This window comes from Homalodisca vitripennis, chromosome 4 (assembly GCF_021130785.1).
Source record: "Homalodisca vitripennis isolate AUS2020 chromosome 4, UT_GWSS_2.1, whole genome shotgun sequence".
NCBI lineage: Eukaryota > Metazoa > Arthropoda > Insecta > Hemiptera > Cicadellidae > Homalodisca > Homalodisca vitripennis.
The window spans coordinates 108066490-108086583 of NC_060210.1; the positions used below are offsets into that span (position 1 = coordinate 108066490).

At 34.3% G+C, this 20094-nt stretch overlaps 1 protein-coding gene across 4 annotated transcripts in view; it reads left to right on the top strand.

Annotated features, from left to right (window-relative positions):
• The window catches only part of LOC124359936 (GDP-L-fucose synthase), a 163119-nt gene that overhangs the window by 51427 nt on the left and 91598 nt on the right, over window positions 1–20094 (top strand). The window contains exon 2 of one of the 4 annotated variants that reach the window (XM_046813100.1): window positions 11906–13736. The exons of the other annotated variants lie outside the window; for them this stretch is intronic. Within the exon in view, the coding sequence (XP_046669056.1) occupies window positions 11922–13358 (1437 nt within the window). The 5' untranslated portion in view covers window positions 11906–11921 and the 3' untranslated portion in view covers window positions 13359–13736. Of the gene's footprint in view, window positions 1–11905; window positions 13737–20094 lie in introns of those variants that run through there. 4 annotated transcript variants of the gene reach the window in all.

Genomic DNA, 20094 nt, shown 5'->3' on the forward strand with positions numbered 1-20094 from the left:
TAATTATCCTAAATTTTAATTGGGTTCATTGATAACACATACGACAATTGAGTATATTTTATTAAGGGGTGCTCTCACACGCCGCTGACCATGAAAACAGGGCGTGGAATTCAAATGATCACTGCTCACAGAATTAAGTTATCCTAAATTTTAGAGTATTGGTGTATTCCTCAAATGGTGATCTAGGATTGCCGTTTTTTAAATGTTGAAAATATTAAATAATTTAGTGTAGGGGACTTGGCAAAAAGTCCAAAAATTAGTGCTTTTAACCGCCCGTTGAAGGCTAAACAGATTTTTTTTGAGAGGAAATTAAAAAATCGAGAACCCTAGATTGATTAGTTGTCAATAGATTTCTGTAAAAAAAATATTACTTTTTATGAGCACATTTTGTGAGCACTGTTTGGAATATGATCATTTGAATTCGACAAGCCTGCAAGCGTGAAATTAACATTGCGCTTATGGGAGCCGACCGCCAAAGGTTGCTAAAACCGCAATGGTGAATCGCCCCCTTAAAAATTAAAGTTATTAAAAATTGTATATATTGGGACCTCGAAAGGACAGTTGATTTGACAACGACCCACATGTTATTGCAATGGTTACTTGTTAGCTAAAATTTTCCATTCACTCCACTCTTACATCTAAGTCTCATTCAGATTCAATCATACTTACAATTGATTGTTGACTTTAACATTGAACTAGCTGAATACAACGAGTCAACGACTTATATAACACCGTAACCGTGCCGCCGTGTGCACAACACTAACATCAACCACAACTGACAGCGCAGTGTAGTCACTGTAGACTGTAGTGTAGTGTAATCTGTAGATGTGTGAGTCGTGAGTCAGAGGGTGCGCGTCTGTCGGTCCGTGACCAAGGTTACTATACAGAAGGTTGCCTCAAGTCGCGTGCGCACACACTTGGCGCATCACGTCACACTCAGACCTCCCCCACCTACACTAGCCGCTGTCAAGTGCCGCTAACACGTGTTCGCTCAGACGCTCTAAACGATTTACCAGTTTAGTGTACTTATTATCATTATTAGTGACCACGTTTTGTAAAAGTTTGGGTGATTTAAGTGTGTGAGATGCCTGGGGAACGGTGTGCAGTAGCCGTTTGTAACAACAGCCGCGTTAAAACACGTAAGTTGTCAGAAGAAAGTAATAAGGTATTTTATCACAGATTTCCTAAAGATCAGTCATTGTCAAAACAGTGGGCACATTTTTGTAAACGGGCGGATAAATATTTTTAATCCTCTTACTTCTGTTATTTGTTCTGATCATTTTACAAGTGAGTGTTATGAACGTGATTTAAAAGCAGAACTTTTAAATTTAGCCCCTAAGAAATTATTAAAGCCAAATGCTGTGCCTACACTGTTTCATGCTCTGAAACTGCTACATGTGCAAGCATTCAACAAAATAAAATTATTTCTAGCGAACGAGACAAACGCATTAAGAGCAGGGATTCCAAAAAGATTGTAGAATGTATTTTAAATAATGAATCTACTGAAAATGAAGCCAGTTTAGAAGCTCCGGATATGAATGAAACCCTGTTAAAAGAAAACAGTGAACTTAAAGAAAAAATCGCTTTGTTGCAAAGTAAAATTGATTTAGATTGTCGTGAAATAAAAAAACTTAAAAAAAGACAACCATAATCTAAAAAGAAAAAACAATAAGCTTACAGCAGGAACCAATAAAGCCCATAAGGAGCTCAAATCAATTTTAAACAAAAAATCAAATTGGTTTATTGCTTAGTATGAAAAAACAAGTAGCTTGGACAAGTGATGAAATCTCGTTGGCTTTTACCCTAAGGTACCTTAGTAAGAGATGTTATTTGTTTATAAAAAGAAAGATGAAAATTCCCCTCCCAGGACTTTTCAACGCTTCAACGTTGGGCTTCACGTTTTGTAATTGATCAGGGGCTGTTTGTTTCAGTGTTCAAATATCTCGAAGTAGCTAGCTCTTCATTTAAAGAGCACGAGCGTGTGATTATTTTGCAATTTGACGAAATAAAAGTCAAAAAAGTTATGGAGTACGACTCCAAGAACGACCAAATTGTGGGTCCGCACAGTCAAATGCAAGTTGTTTTCAGCTCGAGGACTTTTTGCAAAACTGGAAGCAACCCCTTTACGTTAATTTCGACACACAAGTTACTAAAGAGATTCTATCGACAATAATTATTTAAATTAAAAGAAACAGGCTATACCGTAAAAGCTTGTGTAAGTGACATGGGAGGTGGAAATGTAGGATTGTGGAAACAGCTAGAAATAACTACCAAAAAGACATATTTTGTTCCTAACCCCTCCTCCAACGAAAAGGTATACTTATTTGCAGACGCTCCTCATGTTTTGAAACTAATTCGCAACTGGTTTTTAGATACTGGTTTTTGAACTTTCTAATGATCAATTTGTCCAAAAAGAGCCAGTTTATACAATTCTAAATATGGAGAAAATGAGGATTTAAAAGTATGTCATAAACTAACGACAGCGCATTTAACTGTTCAAAAAGCTGAGCGTCAAAATGTGCGGAAAAGCTAGTGAACTAATGTCTCACACAACGGCAACAGCCTTGAGACATTACTTAAGAAATGACGAAGTTGCACAGACACACAAGCAGTTTCATTGAGCTTGTGAATAAATGGTTTGACTTGATGAAGTCGCCAGAGTATTCATAAAACAAAGGACCATAATTAGAATGAAGTTTATAAACGAAAAAAATGACTCTTAAAAGAAAAGAACCTAGTGAGTGAAGACAGGAAAACTTCAAAGAAATATAAAAAACTCACGAGTTAAAAGTGTAAGTAGAAATTGTCTAATAAAAACACGAGATTTTGATAATTATTGATTTTATTTATCTGTTTGCTACGTACTTTTTATTACATGAAGTAGAAACCAATCATCTTAAAGGAATAAAACATTCTCAAAGTAAAACAAATTAATATGTGCATTAGAAGTTGGTTTTGTTAATATTGAGATCAATGTATCTTCCATAAATACACCAATTAGGTCATGCAGTAGTACGTAATAGTAAAAAAAAGGATTTAAAGGATAATGTACCCCAAGAACAAATACAAAATATATCGGTAAATAACTGGCTCAAGCGACCCAAACAATAGGCTTGAGCAGAGAGAGCGCGGGCACAGGTCGGCGTGTGACGTCAGGGTCGCGGTGGCTACTGTCTACACACGCCTTACCGGACTGAGACAACCTTCTGTATAGTAACCTTGGTCCGTGACAGCGTCAGGTGACTATCAGCTGAGCGCCAGTGTTGGAGAGGTGGGGAGGGGCAGGGGAGCGGAGAGCTGTCGCGCCCAGGGCTGCCGGCTGCCAGGGGGTGTTGCCAATGTAAATCGGCAGATCGCCGCTCGTTGCGGCGCGAAGGAACAAGGCGTTCGTACATATTTTGTAGTAATACATACAACGAAATAGGAAATTAAAGTGTATGTGTTTCCTAAAAGCTCTATTTATATAACACAAACTTAAACTCGTATAAGGAAAATAATATTGTATTTCACAAATATTTCATTTTAATATTTTAATTTTTTTTCAAATCTGCCGCCCCTTAATTTTGCCGCTCTAGCTGCAGCCTACTTAGCCTATTTAGAAATACAGCCCTGATTATGATATGAATAAAACATGAAAATCTTATATATATATATATATATATATATATAATATGATATTTCTCTTTGGTGTTAATCACATGTTCAAAAATTCCTGTTTATTTATTTATGCAAATGTTTATTTATGTACTTGTGAAAATTTTGTTGCTGTGTTATTTTTGTTTTATACCTTTTTGAAAACGGCAAAGCCGAAATATTAGAGGAAATTTAAACTAAGAAGTCTAATTTGTTATATATATATATATATATATATATATATATATATATATATATATACATATATATATATATAGTGTAATAGTGAATATATAGTAAACAACTGTTAACACTTTTAGCTAAAGTTCACCAATGTGGTAAAATCATTGATTTACATTCAAATTTTAGAAAGAAGCAGAGTATAAGCGGCGGAAGTTGATGCTTTTGAGTAGACTTTTTAAGCTTACGAATGCACATTTTTTCTTGATCGGGGTTAAAATCAATATTACTTATAGCACCAGAAACATCATAGACCGCAAATACACTTTTAAATCTAAGTTGGATTCCAAAACCCACATGTGTGTTTATTATCTTAGTGCAAGAACATAAACTCAATTATTAAACCGTAAATAAATTAGAGCGGAAATTATTTTAATCGGTTGTATTTGACTGTTTTGGACTGCAGTAACCTTTCAGTTGTATGTATGGTATTTATTTTCTTTATCAGGACAAAAAAGCAAACTATCTCATGGCACTTGAAAACGTATACAACAAGTAAATTGAAATAGCCGGAAAAAGTTTTTTGATGGAGTTGGTATTATAATTACTGGATTGGGATACAAGTCAAACTCAACTATGGCACTTAAAATACCTTAGATAGAAAAATTTAATTAAATGTAAGGGTCTTTTTTAGTATGTCCCCGCATTCTCTATTTTAATTTCTATAAGTTAGATTACGTTACTAGAGCTACAAATGTAATTTCTAAAGGTAATTTAGGTTAGGTTAAGCTAGGTTTTTGACATTAATTTGCAAAAACAATTGAAAAACGAGTTTATTAATTTGTACGAATAAACACAAAATAGTAATGAAAGATGTTTAAAATAATATACTATTCTGGTGGCCAGAACGCTTTAATGTCCTCCAGGATTTGTTCGAAGAAATCTGTGTTTTGGTGGCGATGTTTCCACAGAAACTCACACAAGTATGAGTCTAGCAAGTTGCGACTTGTACAGTACCGCATTCGTTCCTATTACGCCGTTTTGCCGACGCCCAGAGCGATTCGATTCTCTGTGTGTGTGCTCCTGTTGTAGGATCAACAAAATTTTCAGAATGTTAGATCACGCGATGCTTGCCCTGCTTGCTCTTTTAGAAAAAAAAAATAACTCGAGCTTGCAAAGTCCAAGCCCAGATCAAGCGGCGCGCGTTTATCACTGATAAGATAAGACGAGTTTATACTAGAAGTAGTACCTGGACTACTGCCCTACGAACACCAAAAAAACGATTAAATGCACTACCCCAAATTTCTTTCAAACACAATGATCGACAGACACAACTGAACTAACCTTTCTCGGATCAGATAAGCTATTGAAGTAAGAGCGCGCTTATCTCCCGTAATATAGATAACGGCGCTCGGTACAATTTTAAAACTCATGCAAATCATTTACTGCCTCTATTAATATCGATAAGACTCACGCTCTGTAATAATGAATGGAAAAAACAGTTGGTGGCTACAGAAATTAAAATAGAGAATGCGGGTACATATTAGAAAAGACCCAAATGTAATCTTAATAGACAAAAATTGACATTTTGACCAAATTAGGGTTTTGAGACTTAAATGTATATATTATTAATACAACAAAACCTAAAATAGAACCAATCAAAACTGTATTTACGTTTTAAATCTTTCAGCTGTGGATACTGAAACAATATGTACCGGATATATCTACATTTGTTTAAAAAATCTATAAGACTCCATCATATTACCTTAAAAAAGCTTTCACTAAGAAAGCTATGGCCTTCGAATTTGCGAGTGAAGTCGCGGGTAACTGCTAGTAGAATATAAATATTAGTTATAATGCTTAGTTAAATTACTGTTGTTTAGAACATATTAAAATTGATGGTTTTAATTATATTTGCAAAATTAAGTACATTTACTAAATGTTAAAATTTGTGTGAGATATGGATATACATTATTAGTATAATTAACATACTTTTATCCCATTATACTTATTTAGTTAAATGACTTCGCTTTTGTGTCACTTTAAGTATTTACTATTTTTAGGTATATTCTGAATGTAGCCGAAAGTGAAACCTGTAATTCACCAATACAGAATAGATAAAAGTAGCTTCATAGACTTAGTAATGTGAGTTTTGAGTTATATAAACCCATTTGAAGTTTAACAAGCTTTGATAAGAAGTGATCAAAGCCAAGTGTGCATTAATTTAGATGTATGCCACTTTATAATACGGACCTTCTCTTTTTTATCTAAGAACTGTCTTTTTGAAAATGTTACATTCAAGTTAAGCTTAAAAATCATTATCAAGTGGTTTACTTTTAAATGTTGCTCGCAACAGGGTTGTCAAAATATCATACCTTAAACTTGAGTGTCAATTTCATGTTGATGAAGTATGATTATCCATTATTACTTATAAATTTTGTTTTTTGTAATTCAACATGCCCATTTAAAATGTTAAACTACTTTACTGTATGAGACATGCAAACCTGGGTTGTGGTAAATAAACTGTTACTTAATGCATTTAGGCCTGAGATATAATGTTTAAAATTCACATGAATGTAAAAGCTTAGTTTCTTGTAACAATAGAGTATTAAAGTCATTAATTAAGATATCTTTAAATTATTAATAAATAATAAAGACCTGCTCAATAAAAAAACTGCTAGACTTGCAATTATGTCTCTTACTAAAGGTCCTTCTCAGACTACGGTGATATCAGCAATCACAGGTCTGGTTTAAAAATATAGTATTTACAAAAATATTAATAATTTTGGATAAGATTTTATGACAATAATAAGGGTCTAAACACGAATTTTTTGATGTCATCACTTCCTTTTAAATACAGTATACATGTGAGTCTGAGAGAATGAAACCATTAATGTCTGAACTCCAAAATTGGTTATATTTTGCTCTCTTTACATATCAGACCACTCTACACAACTGTAGTACAAATAAAAATATTCAGAAAATTATCTTCCTCTATACGAAACATATCATATGCATTAGTCTGTATCTTATCTTCTAATTTACAATAACCATACAATTCTTTGATGTTAAATTTTTAAATATAAAAAAAAATGTTTGTTTTGAATTTAACATATAATAAATTATTTAAATGTAGACGTTTTATACAACACTTGCAAACTCTGTAAAACATTTTTAATAAAAGTTGTTTCTTGTGAAACGAATAATACTAATGTTGTGTTTAGTAACTTTAATAATATACTTGGTTATGGCTTGCGGTACTTTACCATTCCCTCGTAAAGTACTAAATTTAAATACTTACTAAAATTAAACCTTGGATAAGTTTCATAGTAAGATATATTATAATTATACCAACACAGTAAAGTGTAGCTCAACACACTGTATTTACTAGTATATATTCATATAAGGTGTTGCATAACAGCATTGAGCTAAATTGCATGCTATATTTTAAATGTATAGCTTACTTCATTATTGAGACGTCTTATGAACAGACAAACAAGCAATCAGGCGGAAAAAATCTTTACATCACTCAGGCAAACAGAATATAAATGTTGCCTGCCTGAGTGATAGGTTTCAATAACATCCAAGCCAATCCCATGGGTGGACGTGCATTACCATTCAAGTCACTCTTTTCTATGTATTTAGTGCAAATGTAAAGTTTTAGAAATGACATCTTTCCCTAGATGGTTGGAAAACGCAAAAGCTCAGCCAAATTCCATCATTAAAAACAATACTGCTTTTGTAGAAATGAATTTACATAGTCAGAGGATGAATTTGCTAGAGCTAAATGATACGCCATGCTAACGCTAAGCTTATAAATATATAACTTACCTCTATATATTAAATAATTAGATGTAATTAAATTCTAAGGAAAAAGGTTGAATAGAACAGTGATCGTCGCATTCAAACCATTTCACTTATACACTTCTAATTTGTTCATAGTAGTTTATTTGTATAGCTTGCATGTCTTGTATACCTGTTTGACGTGAGAAGTAAACCAATTTGTGTATAGCAAGAAAGTTCTACATAATTTGTGGTCGTGTCCCAGAAATCTTCAAATTTAAGAGTAAGTCTAACTTAATGATTTTGACTAAAATTATTCATATTTTCCATAGCTCCATAAATGTTAAATATCCATTGTAAATTTCATTAAATTGTCTGCCCCCATAAGTTAAAAGGCCCTAACTCCAAAATCTTTTAAATTGACTTTTTTTGTTGTTTTTCGATTTACTGGGATAAAATACGTCTTTTTATGACATAAAAAGGCCCTAAATTCAACTCCATGGTCACTAATTACTACAATTTATATTGGCCCTAACTTCCGAAATGTCGTGATTTTTTGACATAAGATGGCCCTATTTAAATGTTTAAAAACACCCTAAGTGCATAGGCAGTTGCAATTAGGGCCTTTAGACTTATTGGTTCAATAGTCCACCCGAGAGCATCAAGGAACTTGGGGCCTTCTCTCATAAGACTAAGTAGGAGATTTTCCTGGAATTAGGGCCTTCTTTTCATCAAACATAGCAGCATGACTAGCTAGAGTTTTTGTTGTTGCCAGCTGTTCTCACTTAGTAACTCAACAACCTATCAAGTTTATGTGTCATGAACGTGTGTTTTGGTTATCATTAGTTATTCTTCTGATGAATAACCTCATACCTCATATTTTTGTGCTGATCTACAAAAAGTTATCATGCTGCCAAGGATGGACAACTTCAAGGAGGTAGTTTTTACAAGAAGAATGGTAGCATTCAATGAAAGTTTTTGTACCTCTTGGACCAAATAAAAAACTAGGCCTCTAGCAGTCTTATGGCACGAGGCAATAAGTGGAAGAAAAAAAGAAGACATCTTAAATGCATTTTATTCCTTTTTCTATCATTTCAGGGATATCAAGCATATTTGTATTTGGCTGGACAATTGTGCGGGACAAAACAAAAAATTGGGCTCTGTTCACCTTCCTTGTTTATCTTGTAAATTACTGCCCCGAGATTTCCGTTGATAAAATTGATGTTTTCTACTTTGAACCAGGCCACACGTTTATGGCTGCTGACTCCTTCCACCATCAAGTTGAGTTAGCTATGAAACACAGTGGAAAGGTCTATGATTTCCAGGACTTTGTTAAATGTGTTGAAAAAAGCTAATGTAGGAAAGGTAGACATCAAAGAACTTGGTGAAAGTGACTTGTATAAATGGAAAGACTGTTTCTTCTAAACAAAAGTGTCGAGAAAATGTGCCATATCTCAAAGAATGTTGTAAAAGTAACTGCTGACAGAGGTAAAACTACGCTTTTGTACTCTACGAAATATGAAGAATCTCCTTCAAAAGAGTTGAACTTTATTCAATCCAAGTATATCAAAAAGTTTCCTATGCCAGAAAAAATAAATAAAGTTCGGGGTTTCAATAAAACCAAAAAGAAAGACATTATTGAAAAACTGTGTCCCCTTATGCCATCCAACCGTCGGGGGTTTTGGACAAGTCTTCCAGAGTCAGGAGAACAAGACTTGATTGACTGTGATGAGTAAAAACTAATTTCCAAAAGTTAATGCCAAAAGTTAAAGTAGATAGTGATCAATTCTATAAATGGCAGAAGTGTTTTTGTTTTCAATTAATCTTATTATTATTATTACTGTCTCAACTGTAATAAGTGGGACTTATTTATCACCAGTATCTCTTAAATGTGTAATAGGTTCTACAATTTAAACTATTCTAATGACTTTGTGCCAGAAAAAACATTGTTTTGTGCATAGATTACTTCTAATTCTTTTTATTTAAGTCATGTCTAAAACACAACAATGTATATATTTAGTTTTTTTCTAGAAGTAGGCCGCCTACAATTTAACACTTTTTCTCATTTTAAGTAACTTATTTTTACAAGTTTGTAAATTGTTGAAATATTTGTATGTACTTGTTAAACTTTACTGTTTTAAATTGATTAATGTCAACAAATATAACGTGACAGGTTTCTTATTTCTATTAATTAGCTTACAAATTAAAATTGATCATTGATTAAAGGAATATATTGTTTTTAACAAGCTTTTTAAATTTAAAAAATAAACTTTTTACTTGATAAATATTTTTGTTTGTACTTGTTCAATTAGTTTTATGTGAGTAAATTCTAATAAATAACATTACATGTTGGTTTGTTTTCTTAAACTGCAGTTTTAACACTAAAGGAACATTTAAAAAATATGATTATGCCAATTAGGTGTATCAACTAAACAAGTCCATTTTGACGATGAAAAGCCTTAACTCCCCGTAGAAGGAGTTAGGGCTTTTCAAGGGTGCGCCTCAGACCAAACAAACTGTGACATAAAAAAGCCCCAACTCCACTTTTTCTATTAAAAAAAATTAAATCCATGAAATTTCACATCAACATAAATATTTTGTAGGTCTATCAATAACATTTTGGCATAAACCTTTTTTTAAAGTGCTAAAATGTTAATGCAGGTAAAAAAATTAGTAATCCTCATTTCCTGAAAAGTTTTTGTTTCTTGGAGTTAGGGCTTTTATTCTTATGGGGGCAGTTGTATAGATAGTAAAAACAGGTCAAGGATATATTGGTCAGGTCAGGTAGGAACTAAGGGCTCCGCCCAGCAACTCAGAGTCAGTCACCCCCTTCATTAGTACCAAGCTCAATAGCTTCCATGGCTTTGGCTCCAGTCTCAGAGAGGGAGATTGCTAGAGTGATAAGAGAGGTCCCTTCAAAACTATCAAACGACTCTAATCACGTTTCAACATGGCTCCTCAAGCAATGCTCAAGGCATTTGCTTAGACGACTAGGGCATCTAATTAACCTCTCTTTTCTCTCCGGATCATTCCCTTCCTCTCTCAAAATTGCAAAGATCACAGCAATTTTCAAGAAGGGCGACCCCTCCTCAACCCAAAATTACCACCCCATCTCAATGCTTGTCAGCCTTCAGCAAAATATTTGAATAAGTTTTCCTTACACGATGCGTAAATTTTTTGGCTCTCAGTAAACTAATTCGGCTTCCGAAGTGGAAAATCAACAATAGACTCAGTGGTGCATCTCGTGGATTGGATAGTAGAGGGAATTGAAAGTCGCAGAGATACTCTAAGTGTATTTCTGGACCTCTCTAAGGCTTTCGACTGTGTTGACCACCGTATCCTCATTTCCTAATTGGAGCATTACGGGATACGAGGAATCCCCCTCAGGTGGTTTGAATTGTCTCTCAGTAATCAAGTTCAATTTGTAAGAATTTCAGACGCTCAATCAAAACAGGAAATACTGAAGTATGGAGTTCCGCAGGGCTCTATTATTAGTCCCTTACTCTTTCTCATCTACGTTAATGATGCCAGCTTATCTGTTCAACAAGGACGAATCGTCCAGTATGCAGGTGACTCGACTCTCTGTCTCAGCGCAAATTCAATCGAAGAACTCGAAAAAGTAACATTCATTGAGCTCAACAACACAGTTTAACACTTTAATGAGCTTAATCTGAAAACGAATTCAACAAAGCCAAATTTCATCCAATTCTGTTTGCGAAACACAAACGCAGACAAAATTCCGACAGTAATGTTAGACAATACTGAGATTAAAGAAGTCTACACAACAAAATTCCTTGGAATACACCTTGATCGAGGGTTGACTTGGGACTGTCACGTAGACCACGTTTGCTCAAAACTATCCTCAGGAATATATGTTTTGAGAAAACTACTCGAGTATTACCCGACCCAGATATTGATGACGGCATACTATGGAGGCATGAGTTCTCTTTCTCAGCAGATTACCAAATCCGATAAAAAATGTCCAAATGCCAAAGGCATTTAAAGCTCGTCTGAAATCAACTTTAGTCGCAAACGCTTACAACACGGACGAGTTTATGGTATTTAATTGGGAGACCCTCGATTGGCAGACTGACTAGAGGTGGACAATTCGAATGGGTGAGAGAGTGTGACGGCAAACAATTTATGTATGAAAGAGAATTTTGTGGCAGTGTATGGAAAATTTTACCTCTCTAAATTTGACGATTCCGATACATTTCCTGTAAAAGTGTCTTATGGAATAAAATATTTATTATTATTATTGAAATGACTCAAAATTTAGCTGTCCGATTCAAGAGATGTATTTTTTTAGGTTGGTCTAACTTAATATGGAACCGGCAGGACAACTGTCACTACCATTTGAACTGATTCATCACATCAGCAGCTTCCTGTCAGTTGAAGATGTACTCTCCTGCTCTCTGACATGTCATTACTTGAGATCTGCTCTCAATGAAAATACAGTGTGGAAGAGATATCTGCCAGAACAGGACTTGACACGTCTGGAATCCCTGGAGCAACATGTACAGCCAACCTTCCAACTGGAGCAGACACTTACACCTCTCTGTGACAACCGGATACACTTCATGAGGAAAGCTCGACTCCTCAACAACTGGAAAGAGGGCAATTTTGTCGAGTTCAGCACCAATACAGACTCTGTGTATGCGCATGGTGTGTTGAACGTGTCTAAAGCACAAGGAGAGTTGGTTTATAGAGATAAATATTTGTTTCTCAGTCGTTATCAAAATGATGTTGAAAGTGATTCAATAGAAGTATGGGATGTAGAGAACACTCCGACCTTGTTTACTAAAGTCAAAATGGATAATGTAAATTATAAATGTTTCTACTTAATAGGAGATTACTTGGTAATTGTAGAATGCATCAGAGTAAATGTGTACAGTATTAATGTCGAGGACAAATCAATTCCTCTAGCCTTTTCTTTTGTAATTCCTGAAGAAGACATAAGTAAATTTCAAGAAATCAGTCATCCTGGCATTCATGACTACAGGTGTGTTGGTTGGTCACATTCAACTGCAGGACAATATTTAGCGTCAAGCAAATGTGAGGAAGGTGTTTTACACGTGTGGGACATTGTCAATGCTTGCAAAGTGGGCTCTTTTACTCCTCCAGTTTATGGATTTTCAATTCGTATCTTCTCGCAAGTTGGAAATGACTGGTTGTTATTTCAGAATTCTCAGTCTTCAGATGATTATTTTCTTTTCCGTTTCAACATAGAAAATAGAGAGTTTTCAGACAGATTTTTTCACTACAACGGGCGATGGATGCACATGATAAATTATGAATGCTACGTAATTTTGTTCAAATTGGCATTTGAATATAGCTCAGATAGTAGTGACACCATTTGTGAACTGTACGATTTTAACACCTCTGAAAAGCTGAAAACAAGACGTTTCGATGACAGACAGAGGAATAGTAGAATAAAAAGAACTAAAGTGTTTAATGGAACATTTGTAATGTTGTGTTCAGACGGGTTTCATATTATAGATGCACGGACTTTGGACACAGTTGATCGTTTCCAATGTGATGGTGATGATGGTTTTATAAGTCGGCACTGGAACATACATGGGTCAGTTTTTGTTGGAGTGACAAAGAAGAATTACGTGTCAGAAATTTGGGATGTACGTAACAAGAAAAAATTGCCTAAGTGTTTAAAACATGTGCATAATGATCACCTATATTTTAACGATTTGTATACAGTTTCTGCCAGTTTTGAGTGGATGAAAATAAATGTTGTACACTTTTGGTGAATCTTGTGTTCATCATCAGTCATTTTGTATAGATGAAGAAACATTTTAATAATAATATCCAGTTGTTTATATAGAAAATCTTCAATATACAATAAAAAAATAATCATATAATGATTACATCGTCAACAAAATTAATTAAATAAAACTATTGAAATTTTTATTTAAGATTCACACAGATGTTTAAGTTAGGCTCTGAAATGAAATGTTAATTCTTATATCGAATAATGAGCATACAATTTTTAAGTGTATGCATTTGTGGTTGATGGTTAAGCATTATCCAGACTTGGTTACTATTTATAATTAAACCCTAACTTTATTAATAATTTGTATTACTAAGGCGTGGTAATTGTTAATTAAAGCAATGTTATTTTATCGAGACCAAACCCTCATTTAATAGGTATACCTTGGGACACATATAGATTTAATGGTGTAGTATTAGTTAGGATTGCAGCTGAAGGGCAGGGGTAGTTGCCTCGCACGCACATACCCCCACACTCAACAGCGCAGGAGGTTGGGATCAGCCTGACACGTGCCATTTTCCATCCCTGGTTATTGAGTAATGCCTCATGATCATGCAATACTGTGACAATTTCAGTGTATTCTATGTTGTTTATAATTTTTGTTCTTATGATTTTTACATTACTTTAGGATAAAAATAAAAATAATAAAAATCTGGGTTTGTTTGGAGGTGTAAACTAAGTAAATAATAGAGTGGGAATGCAGCCTGTCCTAACCCACTGCACTTGTGTGTGGTAGGGTCTGCGTGTGTATTAGTGTAAAACTACCTGGGCCTCAGCCGCAGTCACTATTTGCTAATACTATAGTAACGGTTTCTCCAGGCATAATTATTATTGAATTCCAGTACGTCAGAACTGAATACTCTATGGTTTTCTACTACTATAATCTTAAACAAGCTTAATTTAAAAGCATATTTGATAGCACCGCTACTCTTATAAATATTGAAATATTTTTAACATTCTTTGAAAAATTACCAAACAATGAATTTCAAGGGATCGAGTTTGCTTGCTGGCACATCAAACAATGCTTTACAACCCTAAAACGCGTTTAAAATTCCCTATTGTATTAAAAGTTTGTAAAGAGATATCCACTTGCTTATGTTTATAAACTACTAGCAGTTACCCGTGGATTTACCAGTGATTTCCTGGTACATCATAGGCCATATTCTTTTTAAATGGCATAATAAACATTCCTGAAAATAAGTGATAGTTATTGGAAGATATTTTAATCCATTCCTTAATATTTGGATTTTAAGTTTAAGGAGCAATGTTTTGTGGGTCTGTGAGTCGAATAGTGAAACAGTTTTTGAGAGTACCAATGAAATACACACATTTCTGATTACTCTGCCAAGTTCCAAATAGAGATTTGTCAATTTCTATTGCTAATGTGAATTTTAGGTGATGGGACATGACCATAAGTAATATAAACAGTAACCAATAATATAAATATTGAATATAAACAGAAAATATAAAGTATTATATATATATATATATATATGTATGTATATATATATATATATATATATATATATATATATATATATGTATATATATATATATATATATATATATATATATATATACAGTATATATAAATTAACTTATAATTTTAGAAACGTACAACTGTTTACACAATATTGTATTGCCATTTCACATGTGAAGTAATAAAGGAAACGTTGTAGCTTATTACATGAATTAGAATGTAATGTTTCTATATATATATATATATATATATATATATATATATATATATATATATATATATATATATAAACATACATTATATATATATGTATGTATGTATGTACAGGGTGCGGCAAAACAAACAGTGCAGTTGTGATAAATTTCTACATCCGCTGTGGTGGGGGTAGGAGCCGGGGAGGGGGCTCACTGCATTCGGTCACTCACCCCGTTTTCAGTCGTAGCAATGGTTTGGAGCTGAGAGCATCGCGGCTTTGCCGTTCGCACGTTTTTTGAAAGTGGCCGTTCTTACATCACGACTCAACGAGCGTTCCGAGTGCACTTTAACATTCCGCGTAATGATCCCGTTCCACATCGCAATGTTATTGCAAGTTGGATTCGTGCGTTGGAAGAAACTGGTTCAACACAAAGGCCTAAAGGTATGGGAAGACCGAAAACAGCGAGAACTCCCGAAAACGTCGCAGTAGTGAGGGCAGCTGTTGAACAATCACCAACACGCTCTGCCCGGAAACACGCAACTGCGTTAAACATGTCTGATCGCTCTGTTAGGAGGATTTTACACAAAGATTTAATCTTCCACCCCTATAAAATTATGTTGGTTCAGAAGTTAATGCCTCCAGACTTTCAACACCGCGTGAATTGCGCTCAAGAAATTTTAGAACGTATCCCACCAAGGTCAACCTTCTTCAGTAGTGATGAAGCCCATTTCCACCTGTCAGGTTCAGTTAATAAACAGAATTTCCGTTATTGGTCGGACAGAAACCCACAACAAGTTAATGAGCGACCTCTCCATTCCCCGAAAGTGACTGTATGGTGTGCGATTTCCAAATTTGGTGTTATTGGACCCTACTTCTTTGAGGAGGATGGGCTTACAACACCCGTGAACGCTCAGCGTTACGTTTCGATGCTGCAAGATTTTTTTGAGCCAGAATTGAATCAGTTGGTTGAAGAACAACATCTTGAGGATATTTGGTTCCAACAAGATGGGGCTACGGCCCACACAGCACATGTTTCAAGGACGAAATTGCGGCAGATATTTCCTGCGCGTCTCGTGTCTCTGAGGGGTGGCCTGCAAGATCACCTGATTTGAGCATTTGCGATTTTTTCCTGTGGGGTTATCTCAAGGACAAGGTTTTTCGGCATCGTCCTCACAACTTGGAAGAACTCAAGATCCGTATTAGAGAGGAAATCACCGCCATTCCAATCAATATGTGCCAAAATGCAGTGGAAAACTTCAGAAATCGCCTACATCAGTGCATTGCTTCTGGAGGACGCCATCTTTCTGATGTGATCTTCAAATCTTAACAGAAAAAATGTATATAAAGATTTATCAGAACAATTGTTATAATCAAGAAGAAATGCATAACCACTTCTAAGAGAGACCTCCAAATTCACTTCAATAGAGTACAACAACAATAATTATGAATATATTATAACTAATACATTAAAAAAACACAGGCTATCAGTGGCATGTAGAACCAGCAACAAATTGCAGAACACAATTGAACGACTCGAGCGAGATATAACAGATAACGAACAACCAACCAGTTCGTGCACGACGCTCAACTCGGCCGTACAGTCATGGTTTGCACCGCTTTTTTTACTATTTAAATTTTGAAGACCCGCCTAAACGAACTTTTTATTTTATGTCATGGGCTTGCGTGTAGGCCTACGCTGTGTTTTTACTTATTTTAGTATGCGTTTGACAATGCATCATCTATGGGAACATCATCTAAAACTCGTGAAAAATCCCCGATAATTTCATGAAGTCTTTACTTTGTCTTTTAAAAACACAAGAAACGTATATTTCAAATTGTATCGTTCTACTCCATCAGGAACAATGTAGTTGATCTGCATGAAAATCGTTGCTTTTCCTGTTAAGGTATGTGTATATATAAACACTTTTTTTAATTAAAAATGCCCCAAATTTTAGGCGTTATGGACCCAGAGAGATTGACATTTTAAATTTGAATAGGTAAACCGACCAAATATCGGATACCTGCATAATATCGGATACAACTGTATCTCAGCTGACAGGTGCTGCTCCAAGTGTAAAACAGCTTAAGGCTGCCCCTCTACCCCCGCTCACTATCTCATGCAAGTTTGAGACGTCTGCCATGATTTGTGTCGGTGGTGTTAATTTTTTTGTGATTTTCAAGTTTTGAAATATTTTTAGTGGTTACTTGGTGACACATCTGAAGCTATAAAGAAATGTATGTTTTGACTTCTACTACATGTAACATAAGTGTCGAATAGTGTGCTTTAATTATCTGTCGTCAAATATTGCGTAGCGGGATATCCGATATTAGGCATGTATTACACAGTGGTGATGTGTATGTTTTAGATGCCGCCAAGAAAGAAGTGGAAGAAAGAAGACACGCTTAAGGCTATGAATGCTGTCAAAAGCAAATATATGGGGTATCTAAAGGCTTTGAAAACGTTTAATGTTCCTCGAGCTACTCTAGAAAATTATGTTAACCACCCAACACAAACTATTGAAGATTTAGTGTCAGTTCCTCTTGGTAGAAGGCCAGTTTTGGGTACATTGTAAAACTATGGATGAACGGTTTTACAGCCTTAGACGAAGAGATATCAGAATTCTGGCCTATCAACTTGCAATAAAAAATAAGTTGCGTAACAATTTTACACAGTCCAAAGGAATGGCAGGAGAGAAATGGTTGAAAGGCTTTCTAAGGCGCAACCCTAGTCTCGCTGTCCGCTACCCGGTGCAGTATCTTTGTCAAGAGTAAAAAACTTGACAAAAGGAAAAGTAATAAAAAAGTTTTTTTGACATTTTGCATCCAGAACTGTTGAATTTTGCACCACAAAAAACTTACAATGTTGACGAAACAGGAATTACAGTTGTTCAAGGTACTAGATCAAAAGTCATAAGCTTAAAAGGAAAAAAGGAAGTCGGAACACAATAAATAAATGTGTTTTTCAGAGTTCAAACTAATGTCTTTTTTCCTATATTAAAACTCTATCCGATATTAGGAACCCCCCTATCCGATATTAGGACGGTTTTTTTTTCAATCTCAAAAAGTGCATTATTTTATTGAAAGAAGATTTTTTTTGTAAGTAAGTAGTTTTTCAATATTTACAAGTTCAAAACTTGTAGCCAGGTATTTTTTTGAAGTTTTGACCAATTTTGGTACTGCTCTAAGGATATTTAGGTACCGTAGTACAAAAGAAGCCTAACAAAAAGTATCCGATATTTGGTCGGTTTACCTTATATGAAATCAACATTTTTACGTAACATTTTATATTTGGTAGGAAAAATTAACCAGTGTTTTTTTTAATACATAAATATGTCAATCTCTTCGCCATATTTAACATACCTACTGTAATTATTTCCCAAACTTTTCTTGGTTCTTTTCTGCCTTCAGGAAGGGTATCTTAAAACATACAGTGCCTATACCACTGAAAAATGTACTCAGCCATTAGTAAAGTACAATGCCGCAAATCCGACCCCAAAAGGTTCACTCCTTAATAAATGTACGTTGGTATAAATTTTGAAACATTTACAATGTTGGTCATGTTCTAGATGGTTTAATACTCTTGTCTTTAATACTACTTGTCTTGGCTCAAGTTATGAAAATTAAAACTTAGTAAATTAATACTGGACTTAAGCACTAGTTTTTAGGTAGGCCTTTCCTACTGTCAAATAACCGAAGGTGATCTATTCGAACATTTACACTAAAAGTATATGGGAAGTAGGCTAAACATCTCTTATTCAGTAAAAACTTTGAACATCTGCCATTTTGTACTGAATTAACTTTTTATGTGCTGTTTGCTGTATTCATCTCTGTTAAATAAGCCCTTTAAAATTATGTACATCTTGGGCTATGCTTACGTTAAATCTTTTTGCCGAACCCCTTGTAGACCAAGCTACATTGCATGTGAGGGTCACTAACTACCTTAAAAATCTATTTCTTACGTCCAGTATTCATTTACTAAGTTTAACTTTCACGACCAAAAAGGAATATTAAACCATCTATAACAGAACGTACATTGTATATGTCTCAAACTTTAAACCGTAAAGCGTAATCTTTTAATTAATGAACCTTTTGAGGTAGGATTTGCGGTATTGTACTCTAATAATAAAGAATTTTACGTTGGTGTACTGCTCAACCTATGCTCTCATTTGAGATTTCCTCTCGACACCTTGCAGACCATCTTCTCCTGACATGACAAAAAAATGGTAGCTAATGAAAAAAAATGTATTTATAGGTGCAGTGTTGGTGTATCAAGTTTTTTGCTTAACCTGTAATCGTTCGGGAATTATCAAGTCTGCGCGGGACCCTATAACACCGTCTATAACAGTATCTAGTATTGCATATAGTATGTTACTGTTTTTTGTATAATTTAAAGTAAATGTATCGTAATTGTTATTAGAAATGACTTGGTAAAATTACAACTTAAGTTTTAGTTCCTACGAATCATTTATAACATTTTAAAAATATGCTCATTAAACATATTTAAATACATATAAATGATAATGTAACGAAAACATGTAAAATATCGGAGGTGCGAAGTACCTCAGAAAATCTTTATAGATTATCTTTAATTTAAGAAGTGACTTTAACTTAAGAGCGATTAAAATTGAATTAATTCAAACACAATGTCATAACAGTCAAAGGTTCCCATTTAAATTGAATTATGTACGTAGTAGAACCGATCAAACATACATTTATATAAATAAAGATTAAGCATTCCAAGTTTAAAAGTGACCCTAACTTACTTGGTTTTTCGTTATGGTCGGCTAGTTAAAATAAAAACATGCAGTCTCGTGGTTCGCTCTTTTCGTAATTGCCTTTCCAAAATTTAAAAGTTATATATTTGCATTATATAAACATATTGGTTAGTTACAGTTGACAAGTTTAAATATAATATTTTGACATGCATTCAAAAACATATACACCATACTATTTACTTGTTGGATACAAAAAACTTTTTTTCCTAACTCTAATTACCTAACATTGATAAATCAAAAGATGGTACTCAATGATTTGAAAGAA